We start from the raw sequence: 25,594 nt of genomic DNA on the forward strand, positions 1-25,594 counted from the left end.
GCAGCAAGCTGGGAGCACCCCTGCAGGAAAACTGCACAATGCACACGAGGTCACAACATCAGGTAACCCAGGTCCTTCCTGCCTGTGCGCCTTGTGCTATGATGAGCCACCTTGTCCCAACTACGGCCCCACGCAGACTTCTCTTCCAGAGCCAGCGCTGTGCAGGGTTAAGCTCCTGCTCAGATTGCCAGTTTCTCATCTGGGCTAGTCTGAGTCCCAGTTGCTCCACTTCAGATCCACTTCCCTGCAAAGGAGCCTAGGAAAGCAGAGAATGGCTCAAGTCTTTGGGCTCTCGCATTCACCTAGCAGACCTAGATGGAATTTCAGGCTTCTGACTTCAGTGTGGCCCAGCCGCAGACCTTGTGGCATTTGTGGAATAAAACCTCAAATAAAAGATCTCCCGCTCGCCATAACACTGTCTTTCAAAAAAAATAAGAAAAGCTCTTTTTTTAAAATTATCTTCCATATGTGGTACTCAGGGCAAATATGCTGATTTCCTGTGGACAAGCAAGGAATGCTACAGTCTGTACAAAGCACAGCCCCTCCACCCCATCATGCAACAAAATAAAGCTCCAGTGCCTACACAGAATGCCTCCTTAGTGGATCCTTAGGGTCCTGGGCACTGCACCCTAGAAACCCAGCTTCTTGGGCCAGGCGTGGTAACCTAGTCCTCGCCTTGAATGCACTGGGATCCCATATGGGCCCTGGTTCTAATCCCAGCAGCCTCACTTCCCATTCAGCTCCCTGGTGTGGCCTGGGAAAGCAGCTGAGAATGGCCCAAAGCCTCAGGACCCTGCACCTGTGTGGGAGACTGGGATGAGGCTCCTTGTTCCTGGTTTCTGATCAGCTCAGCTTCAGCCACTGTGGCCACTTGGGGAGTGAACCAGCAGACAGAAGATCTTCCTCTCTGTCTCTCCTCTCTGTATCTTTAAGAAAAACTGAAATGCACGCGTACTTTTTTTCAGACTATACATTTTTCAAAAAGTTTTTTTGAAACAATTTTTATTAAACAGAAATCTTACTTTTTTCAAAATCTTACTTCTCCATGAACTTTCTGTAGTACCATAATACATATATCAGTTGTAAGTTTAATATATGAATTGAGCCCAATAAGTAAGTAGCAAATAATGAGATATAAGCATTATAACAATACAATACAACACTGTTTTCTGACTCTCAAAACATGGACTAATTAAGTCACCAGGATTTAAAACACTCCTTTTGACACCAGCATTCCACATCACAGTACCAGTTCAAGTGCTATCTGCTCCATTCTGACCCAGCTCCTTGCCAGGAACACGAGAGGCCCCCCTGGAGAAGACCCAGATGGAATGCAGGCTCCTGATTCAGCCTGGCTCAACCCTGGCTGCTGTAGCCACTTAGGAAGTGACCCAGCAAATGGCGATGGCAGATCCTCTCTGTGTCCCTCTTGCCTTTCAAATAATCTTCGAAAAAATAAATAAATTCTCACTTAACATTTTTGATCACAGAGTTGACCATGGGTGATTAAGACCATGGGCAGCAAAACATCAAGTGACGGACTGCTGTACACAAACACTTCTCTGATGTATTCACTTCTCCCAGAAGAAAAGAAGCTAAAGCCCAATTTCTGAAACCAGGCTAATAAACAAGCCCTTGGCATGTGTGCTTCTCAGCAGACTCCCAGGAGGCCACAGTGCCCCTGCATCTAGACACCATCTCATCTCAGGGCCAAAAGTGAGGGTGGAGTATGACGCCAACAGTGCTGAGAGCACAGCACACTTCGTGGTTGCACAGAGGGAGGGCAACACTGCCAAGCACAGCAATCAACACGGGATTTTCTAGTCTGCCAAACAGGACCCCTAAAGAACTTAAGCCTTAGATTTGTGCTTCAAATGCATTACCAAAGTTCAATCTGCAGGCCTGCTCGATGGCTAAAGTGGCTAATCCTCTACCTGTCAGCACCAGCATTCCATGTGGGAGCCAGTTCAACTCCAACTGCTCCACTTCCCACCCAGCTCCCTGAGGATCATCTGGGAAAGCAGCAGCAGGTGGCCCAAGGCCTCGGGATCCTGCTTCCACATAGAAAACCCTGGTTCCTGGCTTCTGATCAGCTCAGTTCTGGCCACTGAGGCCACATGGGGGAGTGACCCAGCAGATAGATCTTTCTGTCTCTCCTCTCCATTAATCTACCTTTCCAACAAAAACAAATAAATCTTTGAAAAAAAAAAAAAAAGTCCAACTTAAAAGACTTCTATGTGGAAATTCTCCAGGTCACTCTTCCTGTTTTATTTATTTTATTGGAAATTTAGGTTTACAGAGAGGAGAGACAAAAAGATCTTCCATCTACTGACTGGTTCACTCCCAAGTGGCCACAATGGTCAGAGCTGAGCCGAGCCGAAGCCAGGAGCCAGGAGCTGCTTCTGGGTCTCCCACATGGGTGCAGGGTCCCAAGGCTCTGGCCATCTTCGATTGCTTTCCTAGGCCACAAGCAGGAAGCTGGAAGGAATGTGGGAGAGCCGGCATATGAACCAGTGCCCATATGGGATCCCAGTGTGTGCAAGGCAAGGACTTTAGCCATTAGGCTACAGCGCCAGGCCCTCCTTTCTTCTTTAACTGAATTCCCCTGAGTTCCAGGGTAAGGGAGAAAATCACATTAACCAGTGATAAATTAGTAGTGCTGTCTTAGGTCACTTGGTAACTGTTATCAACTTTTTTTTTTCTTTTTGTATTAAGAATGCCAATATAGGGCCCGGCGCAATAGCATAGTGGCTAAAGTCCTCGCCTTGAATATGCTGGGATCCCATAGGGGCAACGGTTTTAATCCCAGTGGCCCTGCTTCCCATCCAGCTCCCTGCTTGTGGCCTGGGAAAGCAGTGAAAGATGGCCCAAAGCCTTGGGACCCTGCACCCATGTGGGAGACCCGGAAGAAGCTCCTGGCTCCTGATTAGCTCAGCTCTAGCTGTTGTGGTCACTTGGGGAGTGAAACAGAGGGAAGACCTTTCTCTCTCTCTCCTCTTCTCTGTATACCTGACTTTCCAATAAAAATAAATAAATCTTTAAAAAAGAATGCCAATATAAAACCTGCAGCCCAGTGACACATCCCATGACGAATGACGAGACAGACGTGAAGAGGAAAGCAAGCTAAAAACCCGGAGGCTGTGCTGGGGAGGTTCAGTGAGATGTGCCCACACCCCATACTTCACTTCCTTTACTCCAGCCTCACAATTCCTCACTGATCCACCACTTTAAGGAACTGAAGCCTGACGTGTACTTGGGATAAACAGACCGACCTTCCTCAGCGTGTCCACAGTGCTTTCTTTTCACCACCTTGGAACTGTATCAGGAGAAGGGATATTGGATCCCAAGATTCTCCATGCAATGCTGGATTGGTAACTTTCAGACCACTAAACGCCTTCAAGTGTAGGAATTTTTCTCTTGGAGCTGGAATTGCGGTGCTCTGGGTAAAGCTGCCACCTGCAATACCAGCATCGCATAAGCAGCAGTTTGCAGGTCCAGCGGCTGCGATCCAGCTCCCTGCTAAAGCATCTGGGAAAGTAGCACAAGGCCTAAGCCCTCAAAGACCTTGTACCCGACATGGCAGACCTGAGTGCAACTTTTGGCTCAGTCCTGGCTTCCTGCAGCCATTTGGGGAGCGGACCAGCAGATGCAAAACCTATACAACTGTACCTTTCAAATAAATAAAGTTTTAAATAAAGTTTTCCTGTTAAGAAAGTAACTCATTCAATAATGAATTTCTTTGGGCCCGGTGGCGTGGCCTAGCAGCTAAAGTCCTCACCCTGAGCACCGGGATCCCATATGGGCGCCGGTTCTAATCCCGGCAGCTCCACTTCCCATCCAGCTCCCTGCTTGTGGCCTGGGAAAGCAGTTGAGGACGGCCCAATGCATTGGGACTCTGCACCCGCGTGGGAGACCTGGAAGAGGTTCCAGGTTCCCGGCTTCGGATCGGCTACGGATCGGCGCGCATCGGCCCGTTGCGGCTTGGGGAGTGAATCATCAGACGGAAGATCTTCCTCTCTGTCTCTCCTCTGTGTATATCTGGCTGTAATAAAATGAATAAATCTTTGAAAAAAAAATTAAAAAAAATAATGAATTTCTTTGTACACACTAACCATTTTCTTCACTGAAATAATGTATGCAATTAGTTCTTGAGGTGAACCAGATTAGTAGCGGAGCACAAAGTAATAAAGACCTACAAGAGAAAAACGAGGAGGAAGTCCTGACTGTAATGGAAGCAGGTCCTGAGTTCACACACTCCTAGGGGCTACACTGGAGATTGCCTGGGGACGCAGTCCCTGGGAAACTTTGCTCACAGCCAGCTAGGTGTGTGGACAGAAGCATCTGCGTGCGCCGGGTAGTCCCGGGCACATCATCTTGTGCTCCTGGCTTCCACCAGCCCAGCCAATTCCCAAGGAGACCAGAAACCTGAGCCACATACAGGGGAGGGAGGAAGGACGGGTCTGCTGGTAGAAGCTGGCCACCGGCCTGGCTGAGCCTTCCCACGACGAGAGGACTTTCGAGGCTGTAGCCCTGCGGGACTTGGCCGTGGTCAGCAGAAGCACCTGCTTGCATCACCCGACCCCTGCTTCCACTCACCAGCTGGGAGGCGGCCAGACCCCTGAAGGCTCAGGGCACCTGCTCCAAGGGATGCTTAAGATCCCACTGAACCCAGCACACCCCAGGAGCTGTGCAGACCAGGGGTCCCTGTGGGTGGCAGCCACGACCCCGGGCCAGGGAGTCGTCAGCCCTGCAAGGCCTCCCGCGGGCATCCGAGAATCACCATCGCACCGAACAATACTCGGAACATCCGAGGAGGCTGCCCCGGAGGTGATAACGCGGCGCGTCCCTGCGGGCGAGATATAGGACGCTGCGGTGGCGCTGATAACGCGAATCCCCGTACCCGGGCCCAGCGATCCCGGCGGGGCACCGCGGATTACCGAGCGGCGATGAGCGCAGCGGCGTCCGGCGCGGCGGGGCGGCCGCGGCACTAGCGCAGGCGCCTCCCGGCGAGCGGCGCGCGGGGCGCACGAGCGGCCGCGGGGAAGCCGAGAGGTGAGCCGGCGAGGGCGCGTCCCGGGGCGGCGACCTCGCTCGGGCGGGAAAGCCCAGGGGGCGGCGCCGGCGTGGGCCCCAGGGCGCTGCGCGACGCGCTCCGGCGAACCGCCACTCGCCAGCCGGCGGCCGCGCGGGGTGAGGGGCACGGGGGCAGGGCCCGGGGAACGCACGCTCCCCGCCAGGCCCGGCCTCGCGGCCAGGCTCCCGCCATCCGCCCCCGCCCCCGGCTTCCCGCCGCCACTCACCGGACCGGAACCGGCTGCGAGGCGAGGGGGTTTCCGGCCGGTCGCTGAACGCAAATCCCGGGAGCCGCCGCGAACCGGAACCGCTTTCCCAGCCCCCGGAAGGGCCTGCGGGGGACGAGGGCCGGCGGCCAGGGAGCCACGCGAAAGCCACGCGAAAGCCCCGCGGGGCACCTGCACGCGGCGGCGCGGCTGGTGCGGCCGCGAAGGCGGCGGTGGTCGCCACGCGCCCGTCCCCGGCTGCCCGCGCTCTTCTCCGCCCTCACGCGCGGCGTGCGCTAAGCGCGCCCTTCGTGTACTGCTCTTCTCCGTCCCTCGGCTCCTGCAGCCTGTGCACTCTGGTTCCGCCCGGCGGCCTGTGCTCGCGCTGCTGTTTCCATGGCAGCCGGTCGCGGCCCTGGACCCGCGGCCAGCCGCCGGGGCCGTAGGACAGACCCGGGGACCCGGGTCCTGCATAGCTTGTAGTCCCTGCCGTGTCGTGTGGCGAGGCCCGGAGCGCTCGCGCTTGCGCAGGAGGTACTGGGAGCCGAGTTAGTCTCCCGGCGGCCTCGCGTGGGGTTCCCCACGGGCGGGACCGTGAAGCCCGGCCGCGAAGGGCCTCGTTCCGCAAGCCCGCCTGACCTGCGCCCTTGCCGGGCTTTTCACGGTGGCTCCGCGCCGGTGCGGGTACTGGGAAATCATGGACACGTTGGCGCCCGCTTGCTTTAACGCTATCTCTTATTCCTAGGGGCAGCCATGCGTAAAGAGGAATTTCACCTGAAGTTTTTCATGTGTGTGATTCGCTCCCAGCAGGTAGTCAGGACTCCTCCAAGCACAGGTACCCCTGTGGCTCCCGACGGTGCCCCGCTGTGGCTCGGGGTTCTCCCATGGGAGGCTCAAACAGACCGAAGGGGCCAGTGAGTGGTGTGTCCCTTCATGCTTTCCTCACGGAGCATCCGCATGAACAGACCCCTGGCCCGGTGTGTGTGGACAGTCCCTGGCAAGCAGGCAGGGTTGGCTGTTGAAAGGGAGCCCCTGAGTTGGTTCCTGAGCTCACCAGGGGAACCCCAGGTGCCATTGTTGCAGGCAAGTTATGCCCCAAGGGGAAATGACCCCTTCCACTTAGCTCTAGTTTTCTGTGTCTGTCAAAGGGGTAGACATTTCTTGCTGTAAGACAACTGTGGAGATGGGTTACTGAATTTAGGAGTGGAGAGGCCTGGGGGATGTGAGGGGTTGGGGGAGCACACTGGACCTAGGAGGGTGGGGGAGGCACCCCTCCCTTGGTCTTGGCTTGAGGGTAACCGAGAGCTCTTGCTTCTCAGCCGGGGAGGCCTCGACTTCCAGCAGGCTCCCACCCAGCCCTTCATCAAAGCCAGAGGCCTCACCTGGACTAGATACTGAGGATGACCCCGATTCCCAGGAAGGCACATCTCTTCCAACTGGTGAGGCCTGTGGGTCACTGGGGTAGGAAAGCAGGAGTATTGAAGCGTGATGTCTTCATACGTGCAGTGGTCAGCCATGGTAGAACCCACCAGGTCTGAAATGGGAGCTAAGACACAGGGAGGATGTGTGTGTGTGTGTGTGTGTGTGTGTGTGTGTGTGTGTGAGAGAGAGAGAGAGACAAAAGAGATCAGTGAGTGGCGTTCCCTCCCTAACCCTCGCCCTCTTCATCTCTGTTAGCTGCTGCTTGGCTTCCCTCACTGCCACAGTGTTGCTGGACCAGGCCAAAACCAGAAGCAAGGGACTCCATGCAGGTCTTGTGTTGGAGCCCTCACTGGCACCTCCCAGCATTCTCTAGCAGTAACCATGGGTTAAACCGGGCATCCCAGCACCCACTTGAAAGGCTCACAGTGTTGAACCTCAAAGCAAGGAGGTCTAGCGATGTAGGGAACCAGGGAAGGAGTGAGTGCTTGTTTCTGGATCCTTAGCTCTGCTTGTTGCAGTCTTATCAGTGTGCACAAAATTGACCACTCTCACAAGAAGGTGACTTCACACAGGAAGCTGACTTGTTTAGATGGTTGGGCCATGTCTCTACTCATGGCCAGTCTGTGTGAATGTTTTGCGTTTACCCAGCCTTGCTTTATCCATGCAGGGAAGGCATTGGGAACAGCTAGCTGCGGGCTTTGTCTTAGTGCGTCTTGAATTAGTAGATGTTATTTCCTGCTTGTCCTCTTGTGCCCTTCTGTTTCTCCTGTTGCTCTATTCCTAGTATTTCATACTCTGTTTGCTTAGATGATGCCTTGGGCCTGCCTCTGGCTGGAGCTCAGATTTATCCCATAGACAACTTCCGCCTGTGGATATCAGGGCTAGGCCGGGTCCAGCTGAGCAGTCCTGCCACTCCCTGGGGATGTGTGTGTCCCAGAGCACAGTGGTACACCCTGGGGGGTAGGGTGGTTGATGATGGCCCAAGGGCTTGGGTGCCTAACATCCCGAGTAGAGTTCTGAACTCCTGGCTTCAGCCTGGCCCAACTCTAGCTGTGGGGACCATTTGGGGAATGCATTGAGGGTTGGAGGATTTCTCTTTCAGCCTTTCAAATAAAATGAAAGCAAATAAATTGAAAGATATATAAGACTATTAAGGAAATTTATCTTAGAAAAAATCCTCTTGTTCTTGGGTGAGAGCCAGCTTTCCTGGTGGAGTTGGGTGGGGAGCCTTCTCTACCAAAGCACTTTGGGTACTACTGGTGTCCTTCCCAGACCACACAAAATTACCTCTTTCAAAATTGCCCTGCTGTCAATTCACTGAATTTCAGGTCCTGCCTGCAGTTGCCTTGGCAGGGCCAGATCAGCTGGTTTCTTGGGTCTTATCTGGGTCAGGAGCTTGACGTTCCCCTCCCTGCACAGTGTGGAGCTCCACTTCTTTCCTGCCTCATTCTTACCCTTCTCCCTCTTCTCTCCCTGTCATCCCTTCCAAGCAAATTTACTGAACATTCCGTGTCAAGAGCTATACTGGGCAGCAAACAAGACAGGAGCATTCGGAGAATGGCAATAACCATGGAAACAGACATGGTGTGTGGTTCGGATGCAGCTAGCACCATGAAGGAACCTAGCACTGTGGGATCAGTGTGTAAATGAGACCTAATGTGACCCGATGGATGAGAAAACCCTGTTCTCGGAAAGGTTTGAGGGGCAAGGGTGCCTTATCCAGGTAAAAGGGAAAAAAAGAGAACAATAGGTTTCAAGAAAAGGAGAGCTGACTGCTGTGACCCAAATGGTGGGCAGGAATTGAGACAGAACTCTAGATACAGCATGAGAGGGGCAAGTACAGTGCCTGCTGGAGCTTCATGCTCATTGTGCTGGGGAAACCATAACGAGTGACCCTATTTGTGTATTAACAAGCATGCTCTGCTGGGTGGGGAGACCTGTCTGATAGGGTGGATACCACACCCTTTCCCATCTAGGCTTGAAGACGCCCCCGTGGGGAGCCACGGATGAGCTTGTGCATATGTCATGTGATGAGCAGACGTAATAACCCCTAACATCCAGACATGCTCAAGCCTGCTGCTGTCCCTCAGCGGCTCCTGCCAGCCTGACCAGCACTTGCCCCTTGATGTGGTGCAACTGTGCATGTGCAGAGCCAGCAGGAGAATGGGGTGTTTCTCTTGCCTTTCCTCCAACTCCTTGTCACTGGGTGCAGTGGAGGGGAAGAGTGTGTGTCTTTGTACACTGCTAGCCTAAGTGCACCCCCTACCAGCTGCAGGACCCCATCAGGAGAGTGAGTCCCTGAGGCCTCATCCTCATGCCTGTGCTTTAGCCCCTAGCCTCTGTGAAGAAAGGTGCTTAGCAGCCCAGGAAGCCAAGGGTATGGGTCAATTTCCTCCAGGATGGAAACAGAAGGATGACAGGTAGTTTTGTGTGCCAAGTTCAGGTCTAGCAGCTACGGCTGCCGACTACAACTAACACCTCTCTGGCATGAGAACATCCCTGATGGGCAGCCTGCCTAGGTGGCCAGTGACTCCCAGGATGACTGAGCTGGCCACACCCCTGCTCCTGCACTGTCATGTGCTTCTCTGTAGGACCACCTGTCTGCATTACCATGCCCTGTGCTGCCTCTTATAAGTACATGCACACCCAGGTGACCTGTCATACCCGATGGGTGCGCAGGTGGGATGTGGAGACAGTGGCCCATGTTCTTTCCAAGTAGGGCCTTATTTTCTGCATCAGAGACAAAGACTTTTCATATCCAAGTACAAGAATGCTTCAAATAGCTCATGGAAAATGGAATTAATAAGCTTATTTCCCTGCAGGAGAATGAGAATGCCCACATATACCCTTGTGTAGAGTAAGTGTAGGGCCACACCGTGGAGGTCAGTGTCTGCATTCTGTGGTGTGTGTGATGCAGAATTCCATGCAGATGCGTGTCTGAACACACCGCTGTCCTCGGGTGATGCTCCAGAGTGCATCTTCTTGGACCAACTCCTGTCAGTCCTAGAATGTCTCAGCACACCCAGGTAGGGGTCACGCAGTGGCACCCCAGCCAGTTTCTCCTAGACTGAAATTGTGAACTGTTGGCTTCAACCAACCAGGACACACAAAGAAAGTCTGCCACCTGTGCCAAGTGAGGTAGAAGAGCCAGACAGGTGCCCTGTGGCAGAAACGTTGTTCCCAGTGACTGGTGGAGCTGCCCTGTCCAGCCAGAGCTGTGGTGGTGCAATGGCCATCTCCTGCCTATGCTCGGGGTCTGTCTCCTAGAGTTTATAATTTAGTGAGGAGGCAGATGATGAACAGGAGGCCAGTTGTGTGGGATGGAAGTGAGAGGGCCAGAGACACAGCTGTCCAGAGAGGGCTGTACCTCAGGCTCCTCCACCAAGGCACTGCCAACCCCTTGGTGTGCTTGTCCTCTGGCCCCCAACCACCTGACTTGTCCCAGCCTCTGGCCTTGTATACCCGTGCTGGTTCCCTGAACAGCTGCCCACAGAGCTTAGCAGCCAGACCTCTTCTGAAATGTTTCTGCTCCAGCCAGCTTCATTAGCATCTCTGTCACGCTGCTGCTTCTCATTTCCTGTTTTTCTTCAGTTCTTGGCTGGTGTGATTTTTATGTGCTTTGCTCACTAGTGTCTGAGCTCATGAGGACAGAGCTGTTTGCTTGCTCTGGTTTTGGCTTCCCAGTCAGTGCCTGAGATGTCTCAGGGTCCTGGTTTGGAGTCACATCTGGGTGACTGCCTCGCCTATTTCCCTCTTTAAGATCTATTTATTTAAAAGAAAAAAAAATTTAATCTATTTGAAATACAGAGTCACAAAATGAGAAGGAGACACGGACACACTACACATACACTACACACCCTATCTCCCAATATTTAATATTTGGTTCACTCTCCAAAAGCCAGGGTTTGGACATGCCAAAGCCAGGATCATGGAATTGTATTTTGATCTCAGGTGCTTGGGCCATTCCCATTGCCTTCCCAAACTCATTAGAGGGAGCTGGATCAGAAGAAGAGCAACTAGGTCTCAGATTGGTACTCATATGAGATGCCAGCATCTCAGGCAGCAGCTTAACTCACTGTGCCACAGTTCTGGTCCCTGCTTCTCATTCCAAAATGCACTGTATGTCACCAGCAATACCTTCCTCATCTTATCACAGTGGTATCAGTGCAGACCTTCCTTGCCCATTCTAGGGCCAAGACACCACCGTAGTGGGGTGAGGGGACGCCTTTGTTGCTTCTAACACATCAGCTTCTGATAACTTGTCACATTTATTGCCCGGTAGTCTCATCTAGATTTATCCCAGCTTGAAGTTTTGTCCAAAGCAGTCCATGTCGTCTTTGTCTTGCCCATGACATGCAGGCTAATGTCAGGCCAGGGAATGAACCAGGTGCTTTACATGTTTGTTGATTGATGTTTCCACAGGGCCACTGCCCCCAAGTTCCTCTAGCACTCAGGCCTGCACTAGGAGGAAGCCAGATGCCTGCAGCTCAATCTGGGTCTCCCACAGGGTGGTGGCAGGGACCCAACTACTAAGGCCATCACAGGAAATGAATCTGGAACGGGGTGAGAACTTGAACCCAGGCCCTCTTGTGGAATGATTGCCTGCAACCAGGTGCTTAGAATTCCTCAGTGGCTCTCCCCAAGATGCCTGCTTTCGTGATCATTACAATGTTTCTTTTTTTTTAAGATTTATTTATTTATTGTTTGATTTTTTTTGTTTGTTTAATTTTTAAATATTTATTTTATTGGAAAGTCAGATATACAGAGAGGAGGAGAGACAGAGAGGAAGATCTTCCGTCCAATGATTCACTCCCCAAGTGACTGCAACAGCTAGTGCTGTCGATCTGGAGCCAGGAGCCAGGAACCTCCTCCAGGTCTCCCACGTGGGTGCAGGGTCCCAAGGCTTTGGACCATCCTCGGCTGCTTTCCCAGGCCACAAGCAGGGAGCTGGATGGGAAGTGGAGCATCTGGGATTAGGACCGGCGCCCATATGGGATCCCGGTGCTCAGGGTGAGGACTTTAGCTGCTAGGCCATGGTGCCGGGCCCAAGATTTATTTATTTTAACTGCAAAGTCAGATATACAGAGAGGAAGATTTTCTGTCCAATGATTCACTCCCCAAGTGACTGCAACGGCCAGAACTGAGCTGATCTGGAGCCAGGAGCTTCTTCTGGGTCTCCCACATGGATGCAGGGTTCCAAGGCTTTGGGCCATCCTCAACAGCTTTCCCAGGCCACAAGCAGGGAGCTGGATGGGAAGCGGGGCTACCAGGAGATGAACCTGCGCCCAGATGGGATCCCAGCGTACAAGGTGAGACTAGCCGCTAGGCCACCACACCAGGTCAGATCATTACAATGTTTAACCCTACCATGTATATGAACTTGATGCCAGTACTGTAACAGTTGTTTGACCCCTGGCGAGCCCCAGAAGGCACACCAGGGCCTTCTGAACCACCATCATGTAGATTGAGGGTCATGCAGAGAACCTGCCTCATAGCTGGGGCTGGGGTGAGGTCTTGCTTAGTTCTCCCTGGGAACATAGCATTACCTGGGGTATCAGTCTGTAACAAATACCTGAGGCAGGGTAGCTTGTAAAGCAAAGAGGTGGGACAGGAATTGGATATCTGACGTGTGAGTGCTGGTTGAAGTCCCAGCTGTTCCACTTCCAGTCCAGCTTCTGCTCACATACCCACGATCCCACTTCCTGGGCCCCTGCCACCCATGTGGGAGAACTGGGTAGAGTTCCTGGCTCCTCGTTTCACTCTTGCCTACCCTTTGCTGTTGTGGCCATTGGAGGAGTGCAAACCAGCAGACAGATGGAAAATATTCTCTCTGCCTTTCAAATAAATAAGTTTCAAAAATAGTATTTCTCTATTTAAAATGTGTGTGCATGTATATTTAATTTGAGGAGAGTGAGAGCACTCCTGCACTCCCACCTGATGGTCCATGTCCCAGATGCCTGCCATGTAAGGGTATATGGGGCTGAAGCCAGGAGCTAGGAGCTTAATCCAAATTTCCCCTGAGTGGCCAGAATCCAGTCACTTGAGTTGTCCCCACTGCCTCCCAGGATCCACATTGGCAGGACACGAGTCCGGAGCCACAGCCAGGTGGCAAATCCAGGCACCCCAGGCATCCCAACATGGGGCCTGGACTTCATAACCACTAGGAATAACACCCACCCTCTCAAGTGGCTGCAACAGCCAAAGCTTGAGCCAATCTGAAGCCAGGAACCAGGAGCTTCCTCCGGGTCTGCCATGTGGTGCAGGGTCCCAAGGCATTGGGCCATCCTGTACTGCTTTCCCAGGCTACAAGCAGGGAGCTGGTTGGGAATTAGAGCAGCCAGGACACAAACTGGAGCCCATATGTGATACCAGTGCATGCAAGGTGAGGCTTTAACTACTGGGTGTTGCACCACCCCCACCCCCCCTCTTAAATATTTATCAAGGTGGGGCTTTTGGTGTCTCACAGTTTTGGAGGCTGTAATTCAAACTGGAGCAGCCCCTTGAGCATGGCCTCTGACAAGGTTCTAATGAGCAGCAGCCTTGTGGCAGGAACCTGGTTGTCAGTCTGCCAACCCTGCTACCTGGGAGTTAGGCATTCAGTACGTGGCTGCAGGTAGGGAGACCAGTGCCTGGCCAGTGCAGGTAGAGGAGATGGCACACTTGAAACCTCTCAGCCCTGTGCCAGCTGTCCTCTTGAGCATTTGGGCCTCTCCTTCCCTCTTTCCATGCCAGGGCCAGGTACCCTAAGTTCCAGATTTTTGCTACCAACCTCAGCAACAGATGAAAGCTGAGTATAGCTTGGATGAAGTTAAGTTCCCTAGCAGTATTATGGTTAGTTCCTGTGTTTTGGTCCTTGGAACATTCATCAACCCTGGTGAGAGGCTGACCGCCCCAGGACGTGTCACCCCCTTGCTATGTGTGTGTGTAACATGGGGAAGGGCACAGAATCACTCAGCCTGTTGACCAGTGCAGCTGTGAAGGCCATCTGGATGACCAGGCCCTGCTAGCGTGGCGTGGGTGCCGTCTCCTTTGCCAGGACTGCTGCTTTGCTCTGCTGACCTGTGCTTGTCCCGCTCTGCCATGCTTAGGTTCCCTGGCCTGTGGCAATCCTCACGCCCTTTCCTCAGTCACCACCCTGCCTGCAGGTGCAGGCTTCATGCACCCACACCTTGATCCACAGCAGGCTGTTCACCTCCCCAGGAGCAGGAGCTGGGCAGATTCCCTCTTGAACTGCTCAGCTGTTAAACATTTCCATCAGGGCACTCTCAGATCAGTAAATTCAAAAAGCAGTTAGGGGCCAGTAGGTGGCGTAACAGGCTACTCCTCTGCCTGGCAATGCCAGCATCCCCTGTGGGCATCAGTTCATGTCCTGGCTACTCCACTTCTCATCCTGCTGCTTGCTCGTGGTCTGGGAAAGCAATAGATGAAGGCCCAAGTGCTTGTACCCATGTGGGCAACCTGGAAGAGGTTCCTGGCTCCTGGCTTCAGACTGGCCCAGCTCCAGCTTTTGTAGCCATATGAGAAGAGGACCAGCAGACACAAAATCTCTCTCTCCCTCTCTTCTTTCTGTAAAATCTGCCTTTCAAATAAAAACAGCTACCGCACAGCATTCTGCAAAAGGCAGTAAAAAGAGCAGTAGTACCTTGGGCTTGGCACAGAGAATGAGGGAGGAATGGAAGGGACATGGAAACTGTTAGGTTCATAAAACTACAGATACATGATATTATTCACTTGTCAAAAGTCACAGGAACCTCCAACAGAGAGAGTAGACACTGATGGAGACTCTGGACTCAGCCTAAGTTGTGACAGCATTGGCTCATCCACTGTAACAGATGCACCACATCAGCATACGATGATTATAATGAGGACCGTACCCATAACATGGCTGCAGGGGGTTAAGCACTTGAGTCATCCTCTGCTGCTTTTCCAGGCCATATTCAGGGAGTGGGATCAGCGTGGAAAAGATGGGATTCAGACCAGCAGCCCCCATGTGGGATGCCAGTGTTGCAGAAGGAGGATTAGCCTATTATGTCACAGAGCCAGCTGTGAGGCTACAGCTATGCACAAGCTGACATTCTCGAAGCAGTATGCCACTAAGATTCTTCTGTATCTGCTCATTGTTTAGTAGATCATTTCTTTTCATTGTTTGTATAGATGTTTATTCACCTTTCAAAGGATGCTTTGATTTTTCCCAGTTTTACCCATGCAGCTGTATAAGCTTCCATATGCAGGTGGGTTTTGGTGTGGTGTACTTTTTTTAAAAAGATTTATTTATTTTTATTGGAAAGGCAGATTTACAGAGAGAAGGAGAAACAAAGATCTTCCATCCGCTGGTTCACTCCCCAAGTGACTATATTGGCTGGAACTGAGCCAATGTGAAGCCAGGAGACAGAGGCTTCTTCTGGGTCTCCCACATGGGTACAGGCCATCCTCTATTGCTTTCCCAGGCCATGGGAGCCGGATAGGAAGTGGGGCAACTGGGACATGAACTGACACCCATATGGGAACCCGGTGTGTTCAAGGTGAGGATTTAGCCATTGGGTCATCACATCAGCCCAGTTGTACTCCTAAGCTTATCTGAGTAATACTTAGCAGTACCATTGCTGGATCATGGGTAAGGCTGTGTCTAGGTTTCTAAGAAATCCTCTGCTAGCTTCCTGTGGCTGGGCCAGTGTGCTCCAATCAGCATTCAGTGAATTGCTCCACAACGGCCTGTGGTATTCTTATTATTCTGATAGGCAAATAATAGAACCAAGCTGTTCTAATTTGCAGTTTCCTCATGATAAATATTGTTGAATGCATTTGTGTATGTTTATTTGTAACACATATTCTTTTTAGATATTTTGCCCATTTTTAGTTGGTCCATTTTTTCCTGTCACTGAGTTGCAAGAGTTCCTCACATATTTTGGATTCCAGTCCCCTACATGATAGACGATTTGCAAATATTTTCTCCCATTCTGAGGATTACTTTTTTACTTAAGTGCATTTTTTTGCAGTACAGAAGTTTTTTTGTTTGTTTGTTTTGCTTTTAAGACTTTATTTATTTGGAAGACAGTGGTAGAGGCAAAGAAAGGAAGAGAGAACTTCCATTCGCTGGTTCATTTTTCAAATGGCGGCATCAGCTAAAAGCCAGGCGCTGAGACCTCTGAGTGTCTCCCTGGCGTGGATGACAGGGTCTCAAGTACGTGGCCATCTTCCACTGTCTTACCAGACGCACATTAACAGGAAACTGAATTGGAAGCAAAGTAGCCAGAGTTGGACCTCCTGCTCTGAAAACGGGTGCTGGCGAGGTGTGGGGGATTGGATTCCTCTCCCCGACACTCCAGCCATGGACGCTTTTACTCCGCCGTCATCAACCGGTGTCTGTCTTCAAGTCAGTTGCATTCTTAGTGTTTGCGGGCAGAATGTGCAGGTGCAGGAACAACAGTGAGCCAGAGGCAGGGTCGGGGTAGACTGTTGTTGGCGCCCAGAGCAGGACCAGCACGAAACTCCGTGTCCGGGTGTCCGGGTGGCGGAGCGCGTGCCAGGGGCTCCGCAGTGCCGGGGCGGAGCCTCCCTCGCCTCTGGGTTCGCGGCCCCGCCCCGCGCCTGCTGGCGCCCCTCCCCCCCGGACGCGCTGCGGGTACCCAGGCCGAGAGCTCGGGGAGAAGCCGCGACTGAGCAGGAGCTCAGCTTTCGGTGAGCAGGACCGGGTCCAAGAGGAAGGCAGAGAGCCTGGGGAGGTGGCCGTGCGGGGGAAGGCAGGCTCTCCAGAGTACCGCAGGGTGGGGCCGCGCTCAGGGACCCCTGTCCCTGGCAGCCTTGCACTGCCTCATCCTGCGACCGGACTAGGAGGGAGGCCCTGTGGCCGAGTTGCCCCCACAGGCCCCCAAACCTGGCTTGGGCCCAGTGGCTCTGCTTATGCGTGTGTGCGTGTGTTCCTGCAGCTCCCACGCATGGGTTGCGGGACTCGTGTTTGTCCGCATGCGTGGGTCTCTGTCCACATTGCGTGGGTTGTGGGGACTGAGGTGTGCGCGCATGCACGGGTTTTTGGACCCATGGGATGTGGGCTCGCTCCATGTGTGTCCCTCCTCATGTGTATGTCATGTCCGCACATGTGGATGGAGTGGGTCTGCCGTGGTCCGGTGTCCCGAGCCGCCGCCCTGCAGAGATTCCGGAGGAAAGTGGAGCTGCTCATTGCGCTTTCTGCCTAGCTAAGAACTCAGCGGGCCTCTGCCCTGATGACCTGTCCTTGAGGGAGCCTGGGAGTGCTGTGCAAGGAGAGGACAGAGGAGGGGGGGAGGCGGAATCAGGCGGCTCCCTTCCGAGTTCCTCAGCAGCTCTCTGTGTGGCTACCCTTCCAGGATTTGTCACTTGGCTTGCCCAGGTCCTGGAGTCCAGGTGTATCTGTCCAAGCCTGTCTTCAATTCCACCTGCATTCCTCACACTTTGAACTGTTGTCTAGTGGCCTGTAACCTGCAGAATGTTGGGACTCTGGTTGGAGTGGGGCGCAGGTGGGGGGTGAAGCAGGCTCTGTGGAGGCTGTGTTCAGCTGATGTAGCCCACAGCTTATCCTTCCGTCCATGTGAGTCCCTGTGGGTAGGCTGGACTCTGACTTCCCCCTGTTGCCAAGTCCTTTGCTGCCCCCAGGCTGCCACAGACTATCCCAGTCTAGCCCAGACTCTTGTCAGTGGGTAAGCAACAGGTAACACACTACATCAGGTATGAAGTGAGTCAGGTAGGTGAAGGACATGGTTCTGGATGCTGAGTGTTGGTGAAGGCATTCTGGTTAGCAAGGTGCATGAGGCCTGGCCTTCCCTGGCTGGGTGGGTGCAGACTGTAGAAAGGGCAGGGAGAGCCTCCTGGACAGTGTAGAGGTGTACATGAGGCAGGTGGAAGTGCCCCACAGCTGGTGACCTTAATCTGTCAGTGCTGCAGGCCGGGGTTGTCTTTACAGTCTGTGTGTGGATGTGTGTGCCATGTGACCGTGTCTTAAGCAGTTGCCCTGAAGTGGGTGTGGATGCGGAGGGGAAACATGAACTTCCTTTACGGCTCCTGCTCATGTGTATTAATCCATCTACGTTGAAGCCTCAGAGGGCAGGCATTGTAGTGCAGCAAGTTAAGCTGCTTACGAACCTGGCATTCCACACTGGAATGCTGGTTGAAGTCTCAGCTGCTCTGGTTCTAAACCAGGTTCTTGCTCATGTGCCCAGGAAGGCAGCAAAAGCTGATCCAAGTGCTTTGCCCTTTGCCACCCATGTGGGAGATGTGGATGAAGCCCCTGGCATTGGCCATTGTTGCCATTTGGGAGTGAACTAATGGATGGAAGATTCTCTCTCTCTGCCTTCAAATAAGTTTATATATATATATATATATATATATATATATATATATATATATATATATATATAATGTATATATATGTTTATTATATGTATGGTGAAGGGAACTTGGCAGAGAGAGAGTAGCTCTGCAGTGAGCAGTTCAGGAGGATGGCAGTGGGATGGTGGCTGGGGAGACATTGTTGCAAGAGGACTGTGGGTTTGGTGGCAGTTTTGGTTCTGAGAGGAAGAAAAGAAGTGAAAAACCAGCAGGTGTTTGCTTGGATGCCCTGTCATTGAATGTACTTGGAAGAGTGTCTCGGGTCCAGCAACAGTAGGTGTTCCCCTGTCGTGTGTGTGTGTCCATGCATCTGGGGCAGGGATGTGTGTTACATTCAGTAGTTTGCAATGTGAGGGGCATGGGGAAGGCTGGTAGTCCCCAGTGGTCCCCATTGTGCCTTGATGACCTCCAACCCCACTGTCACCTGAAACCCTGGCTGCACTTGGTTTTCTGCCTCTGCACTCTGGTCCTGGTGGGTCCTCCTCACTGCCCCCCATTGATGAGGGTTCTCTCCTCTGTTGTTCCCTGCCCTTCTCCCTGACCTTACCTTATTCTGCAAATAGGTTCCAATTGGGGAGGGAGGGATCGGGGAGGGATTAACCAGGACTTTTGAGTACTGGGCTTGATTACTGTGGCATTTCAGCTGTGGTTCTCTGTGGGGTGTGGCTGCCCCTGGAAGACGCCCAGAGCTCGCAGGCTGCCTTGGCAGTGGTAGGGTAGTGGGAGAGCCTGCCTGTGCTACCTCCAGCTAGTGTGACGGAGCCATTGCTTGAGCTAGCAGCACTTGGACCCAGCTGTGTCCTAACTGCCTGTTGTTTTGTGTTCTAGAGTGGATCATGACCCACGAAGAGCACCATGCGGCCAAAACCCTGGGCGTCGGCAAAGCCATCGCCGTACTAACCTCTGGTGGGGATGCCCAAGGTAAGAATGCGGACAGGACACAGCTGTAAGTCTGCTTGTGTCTCTCTGGAACTGCATGGAGTCCTGGGCTTCCCTGCACATCTGTTTTTGTCCAAGACCCCTGGTTCATTTGGGTTTTGTTTACTCTACTTTTACTTATGCAAAAATTCCTTCCAAGTTTCTCTGAAGACTTGGAGCCATGTTGGGCCATGAGTGCCACATTGGGGGAGGAAATAGAGGTAAAACTGCTGAGAAGGTGTGGTTGGATTCTCTCCAAGTGCTTCAGGATGGGTAGGGAAGAGAGCAGACCCAGGATTCATCCTTGGTGAGGCGGGGATTTCTGTGCTTGCCAGAGTTGGTTGGGGTGTCTGTTTTCTGGAGAGCAGATTGTGGCAGCAGCAGGGAAACAGTGCAGATTCTCCAGAGCTGGGGCAGGAAACAGCCAAGAGTGCCCTTCCCTGGGCCGTGGGCAGGAAACCTCGAGCTGTAGGAAAAGTGAAGTGTCTGTATTCTCACCATGTACTCAAGTTCTTAGCACACTGGAGAGGGCCCGAGGTCTCTGTGAAAGGGCTGCAGAGATGTGGAAGTGGTCCTGGACAAGAGAGGGAGGCAGGGGCTTCTGCTGATCAGGCCCAGGTATTGCAGCCCTGAGCTGTTCTGCATACAACCCCATCACATACATTGATAAGAAGTTGATTCCTTTTGGGGACTTCGAGTTTAATGTGGAAAGGTCACATGTCACTAGATTGCTTATCTAAGGCGCATAAGTGGGGCTGGCATTGTGATGTGATAGGTAAAGCTGCTGCCTGCAATTCTGGCCTCCATGTGGGAGCAGGTTACGTTCGGGCTCTTCTGCTACTATTCCGGCTCCCTGCTAATGGTCAAAGAGGGCAGCGGATGATGGCCCATGTTTTTGAGCCTCTGAACCTATGTGGGAGACCTGGCTGAAACTCCTGATTTTGGCCTTGCCCAGCCCTGGCCATTTGGGGAGTGAACCTTTGGATGGAAGATCACGATCTCCTTCTTTTTCTCTCTTTTGCTCTCTCTCTGTAACTCTACCTTTCAATTAAATAGAATAAGGCTTAAAAAACAAAAAGGCACGTAAACAGAAATAAGCAAGCTTGTACTAGCCAATGGAATCCACTTTTGTATCTTATGTGTAATGAAGTGGTAGGGCCTGGTTGGATTCATCAAGGAAATCTTCATGGAGAAGAGAGTGGTAAGAAACTGAACTCTGCATTCAGGGAAGATCTGTGAGCAGTCGCCAGAACCTGGTGGGCACTCAGTAAATGTGGGACTAATGAGGCAAGTCACATGCTGTCCTTGCTGTTAGGCTCCTTCTTGCGGGCTTTTCAGTGAAACTTGACTCGCAGCGTACTTTTAGAACAAAGTTGTGTTGATTCTAATTGTGAAGTACCTGAAGGACAGGTATGCAGTCAGAATGCAGAATCCTGTGGAGGCCAGGGAGATGCTGACCTGGCCCTCATTGGTTTTCTCTCTCTCTGCTGCTGAACTCTGGTGTGGTGCCTGTGGCCTCTCTCAGATGGCAGGTCATCTGAGTTGGGGGTGGGGGTGGAGAGTCTGCTGTGAATTGCACAGGGACTCACACTTGTGAGGTGGAGGGCAGGAACTCTTTGAGAAATGGGGAGACACACAAGTCCGAGAGAGACAGAGCATCCTGCTTCTGACCTGGAGCTCAGAGACCTGTTAGGGCCATGGGGATAGGCTTCCAGCAGGACACCCCACCTCTGAGTCCCGGGACATAGAGCCCTGAGGGGGGCCAGAAGGTGAAATTCCAGGGAAACCAGGGTTGTGACTAACCCCAAGCAGAGCTACCCTTGGGAGCAACCTCATCCTCCAGACTGAGCTGAGGCAGGTGCACAGGGCCATGGCACATACACAGTACAGTTCACATCTAGTTTGTCTACTGTTCATAGTTCTGATCTAACTTAGAAAGGAACTACAGCGTCAGCTTTCAGCAAAACAGAAGACGTGGTGACCAAGTCATATAGAGTTGTTTTGGTCTCTCTCCTGGGGACCATGTCCACCCCTATCCCCCGCCCTCCCTCCCCACAGCCTGTTTAGGTTGTAACTAGAGACCAAGCTCAGCACTTGTGATGTTCCCCATGACAGCCCTAAACGGAGCCTGCAATCTTATCCAGTATTTTCTGTTAACAAGTCAGGCAGCTGCTTCTGGAAGGCTATTTAGGGCAACATGGAACAGCCAGGAAGAGTCTGGCCAGGACTGGCTTGGGGCCAGAGCCAGCCAGTGAACTGGGATAGGAGTCCCAGGATGAGCCATCTCCACAGCCTGGCCTGGGACTTTCAGACCCAGGTGTGGGGCCTGGAAGGGGCCCTGAGCTGTGAAATCTGGGCAGGAGCCGGGATGCTCAGCCCCTGGAGGCGGCAGCATTTACGTGGTGAGAAGGGGAGGGAACAGAATGGAGGCAGTGCCTCACTTGTTCTGCTTGCCCTTCCCATGGTGGGCCCTCAGGCCTCCAGCTATGTGCTTCCTCTGGCTTGGTCTGGGAGCCAGCGGCTACCATTTCTCCTGAGGTTCCCAGGGCACAAGTGCAGAGCTCTGGGTGTCAGTGGAGAACCCTGCAGGGCTGCAGTTGTTCTCACCTGTGGCTGGCCATCTTGAAGCGTGGGGAGCTACTTGTAGGCTCTGAATGTTCCATCTTTCACCATAGAGCTTTGTAGGGTTCTGGTTTAGCTTACTTTCCCTGCGGTATGCTGACCCAGATTTGTAGATGTGCTGGGACCTGGTGTCATACTCAGCCAACAGGGACTTTGGGGGTGGCTCCCGCCTTTTCAGATTGTCCCTTGTTGGCTTCCAGGACCTTGCTTGGCCCTGTTTCCCAGTGTCACTCTCACTGCCCCTTATTGGCATCCTTCCTGAAACCCTTTGGTTGGTGTTTCTGGGGCATCCATCCTGGCTGTAGTGCCACCCCACTTCCCACATATCACCCTCTCCCAAAAGTGTTTGTGATTCCATGGGGCTCCTGGGTTCCCTATGAAGTCAAGGCAGGTGAGTGAAAGCCACACTTTTGCATGGTGCCTATGGGCTATGTGGTCTCACATCCCCACAGCCTCTGCCTTGTGGTTTGCTCTTCATAACAGTGAACAACCTTCTCTTGTCTGGAGAACCTTTTTTTTAAAAAATTATTTTTAATAATCTTATTTAGTTGATTAGGGAACAAAGGGTCAAGAGCTACAGGGTGAAAGTGGGTAATACCATTGTTTCCACACCAATATCATTTTTCCCTGTATCTGGGGTCAGGGAAAAAAATAAAGGGAAAAGCCCCACCCAGCCTCCCACCCATCCCAGATCCCCAATGGGAGGCGTGCTCTGAGGGTCCTGCTCATACAGTTTTGATAGTTCATCAGTTCTGGACTGCTGCCAATGTCTCCGTTCCAATCACAATGAACCCTATTCAGAATCCACTGGCTGACAGTCTCTTCATGGTTGGGGTTCTAAGATCAACAGTTCAGTTGGAGGGATCTCCAAAGAAACTTCATCTGAGATGATCTCAGGCCTGATTCTTGCGCAAGTTTGCTAGTACAGAGTCCGATACCGTCCGTCACACCAATCAGCTTATGCACTTGCTGGTCGTTGGGATTGCTGGGTTTGTTCTGTTTCCAGCCCTGTCTTCCTCGTGAACCAGCGGGTGTTGTAGTCCAGTTCGATCCTGCCTACTTCATACTCGGTCCTCACACAAACCGGTTGGAGCTGCGGCCTAGTTGGGGCGACTCCCCATAACCCCCACCTGTTCTGCCCGCTACCCTGGTTCCCATGCTTGCCAGTATGCACCGCAGGCTGGTCAAGTCTGTGGAGACCCTTTTCTGACTGAGGGATTTAAAGCGGATTGCTCCAGGGGCGCTGGACAGTACTGCCTCCTCTGCAACTTCCCTCTGGCAAGCACAGCATCCTCACTGTGTCCTGCTGCACGTGGACTGTCTGCTGTGACACCTTGCACTGTGTGACATGTTTTCTGCGCCTTGAGCCCTGTCACCACTGCATTGGCCAGGCACTTCACTTCCCTGCTCCCTGGTCTCTCTAGTCCCTGGCATGGCAGGTGTTCGATGAGTCCTCACCCAACACTTCACACCTGCAGTGTGAGTTGCAGTCCGCCTTTTCAGCCTGCCCCTAGGAACAGACGTTTTCAGATAGCATGGAGTACCCAGTGGTCTCTGGTAGCTTAGGGTCTGCACTGTAGGCAGGGTGAAAACCATAGGAGTTTACCTTTGATGGACACAGACCTGTGCCGTGGGGTAGCTGGAAGTTGGTTCCTTGTGAGTGTCAGCCCGCCTGTGCGAGGTGGACAGGGATGCTTCTCATGTCCATTGAGGCAGAGCTTTCCTAGGGACAACCCACTCTGTAGCAGTGGCCTTGGCCTGGGAGATCCTGGCCACTATTAGCTTCCATGGAAGGGACAGAACTCATGTGTGTGAGGGGAACAACGTCCATGTCGTCCTTACTTTTCCTACCAATGGGAGCAGAGATAGTGATATGCGGTACAAATTTCAAGTTCCCTGGAGCTGTCTTCTCCACAGAGCCCTAGGAGAAGGCAGGCAAGTGAGGAAGTAGAGCCGCCATTAACTCTATTTTAGGCAGTAGCTGTGATGGAAGACTCCCTAGTCAAAATGTAACACCAGAAGGCCATAGACATGGCCTTCAGAGCCCACCTCCCAGGAACAGACTGACCTGCTGCTCCTAGAGACCTGCCTCTTCCCTGCCAAGCCCAGCCAATTCAGTGTCTGCACTTGAGGCAGAGCACAAGGAGAGCCCTCACACGGGCTCAGCACAGCGGGTGGAGATGGGTGGGCTCAGCACAGCAGTTGGTGGGGCCCTTCTGCAGCCAGTGCAGCACCCCAATAACTGTAGCTGCAGGACCTGGGCCTCTGGGGGCCTCAGGGGTGAGTGAGGGGTGTCTGACAGGCCATCGACAGGTCTGTCCCACGATTTACACTCGGGAGATGCATGCTGCTGCTGTCGTCTTTTACCCCTTGGGCTGTCCTGACAGAAAGGCAGCAGTTTAGGCTGTGGGAGCTGGTGTTCCCTCAACGTGGAATGCAGCTGTGAGGAGACAGGCAGAGCGAAGGTTCTGGACTCAGCGTGTCGTGTCCACAACAGCTGTGACCTCTCCTGACTGCCCCTGCAGGTATGAATGCTGCCGTACGGGCTGTGGTTCGAGTTGGCATCTTCACTGGAGCCCGGGTCTTCTTTGTTCATGAGGTCAGTTCCCTGCCTTGCTGCATGTCCTTCCTCTGTCCTCCAGTTCTGACACATCCACCTCCCCAGGGCTGATGCAAGGCTCCAGGACCCACAAAACAGTCCTGTGCATCCTGTTCTGCTTATAGGGAGGAGGAGTGAGCAAGGAGGGGGAGCAGCTGTGGTGGGTGGACATGTGTGGCAAGCGTAGCATGTGCAGGGCTAAAGCCCCTGGCCAGGCTAGGCAGCACCATTGCCAGGGCTACCTCCCCACCTCCTCTTTCTCCCCGTCCTCTGAGGCCCTATACTTCTGCCTGTCCAAGTCTCATTTCTTTCCTCTCTTTGGGGAATAAGATTATGCAAACATGAGAGGAACTGGAAGTAATTAAATGGAAGAAACTGGAGCAGGATGTTGGAGGGCTGCCTCTGCCTTCCCTAGGCTGTGTTTCTGAGAATCTGCGCACCACCATGGTACTGGGGGAGTAGGTTCGTTGCTTTTCTGGGGCAGGGTCTCCTCTCAGTGACAGCATCTTGGCCCAAGAACTCAGGGCCAGCCAGTCCAAGCTTACGGATGTTGTATCCCACAGGGCTACCAGGGTCTGGTGGATGGTGGAGATCACATTCGGGAGGCCACCTGGGAGAGTGTCTCCATGATGCTGCAGCTGGTAGGTCCGGGCAGTGCCTGTCCTGCTCAGTCCCTGTCATGTGGCTGGAGAGGACATGAGAGGTGCTTGGGCTTGCCCTTTACGCCTTGGTTTTGCAAACAGCACTCTGGCTCCCTGGAGGAGTCACAGGATGGCCTGCTCCTTACAGAAAGGTCACTGGCGAGCCTCAGAGAGTCCATGTCAGCAGGGCCAACTTGGGAGTGTGGGGAAGGTCAGACCCTGAAAATAACCTGTGGCAGCCTGGAGCCAAAGCACAGCTGAGACATAACCATCTTCATGTGATAGAGATGAGACCTGAAACCAGAGTGTGCTGGGAAGGGAGGGCCTAAGAGAGCCATTCCACGGCTCAGAAAGTCCTCAGAATGTCCTGGCCACTTGCAACCCTAGCTGTAAGGTGGAGTACCAAGGATGCATCCAATCCTAGCTCTAAGGTGAAGCACTGTGGGCAGCATGGCACACACAACTGTGCGTTGATGAGCTGACCGTGAGGCATTGCCCTGGCACCTTAGTCTTGTGTTCAACTCCTGATTGACCATGGGAGAACTTGACAGCAGAGCTGTTGAAGGCTCTATGTGGCCCAGTTCTGCATCCCAGCTGTTGGGAGGCCTGTGAGATCGCCTCTCTGACCTGCTGGGCCTTGGGCCCACAACTGTTTCTCCTCTGAGGTCTTGGGGTTCGATAGTTCCTGCTGCTGACACCTCAGGTCCCAAGGGCTCAGAGGAAAGGAGCAGGATCTCCACCCATTTCTTACC

At 52.9% G+C, this 25,594-nt stretch overlaps 2 protein-coding genes across 6 annotated transcripts in view; one reads left to right on the forward strand and one right to left on the reverse strand.

Moving 5' to 3' along the window:
- The window catches only part of SENP1 (SUMO specific peptidase 1), a 49,142-nt gene extending 43,856 nt beyond the window's left edge, over positions 1-5,286 (reverse strand). Inside the window, exons 1-2 of one of the 3 annotated variants that reach the window (XM_058656102.1) lie at positions 4,938-5,286; positions 4,781-4,846 (exon numbers count right to left, since the gene is read on the reverse strand). Coding sequence is in view for 1 of the 3 variants with exons in the window: in XM_058656101.1 (XP_058512084.1) it covers positions 4,597-4,769 (173 nt within the window). In the remaining 2 variants the exon portion in view is untranslated. The other 2 variants (XM_058656103.1, XM_058656101.1) reach the window with 2 other exon arrangements.
- A 696-nt stretch (positions 5,287-5,982) lies between these two features.
- PFKM (phosphofructokinase, muscle) overlaps positions 5,983-25,594 on the forward strand; it is a 28,921-nt gene continuing 9,309 nt past the window's right edge. Inside the window, exons 1-5 of one of the 3 annotated variants that reach the window (XM_004597847.3) lie at positions 5,983-6,114; positions 6,599-6,718; positions 18,891-18,983; positions 24,128-24,201; positions 24,765-24,842. In XM_004597847.3, the coding sequence (XP_004597904.2) occupies positions 6,033-6,114; positions 6,599-6,718; positions 18,891-18,983; positions 24,128-24,201; positions 24,765-24,842 (447 nt within the window). In that variant the 5' untranslated portion in view covers positions 5,983-6,032. Of the gene's footprint in view, positions 6,115-6,598; positions 6,719-16,256; positions 16,380-18,754; positions 18,774-18,890; positions 18,984-24,127; positions 24,202-24,764; positions 24,843-25,594 lie in introns of those variants that run through there. The other 2 variants (XM_058656100.1, XM_058656099.1) reach the window with 2 other exon arrangements.

The sequence above is a fragment of the Ochotona princeps genome, chromosome 27 (assembly GCF_030435755.1).
Source record: "Ochotona princeps isolate mOchPri1 chromosome 27, mOchPri1.hap1, whole genome shotgun sequence".
NCBI lineage: Eukaryota > Metazoa > Chordata > Mammalia > Lagomorpha > Ochotonidae > Ochotona > Ochotona princeps.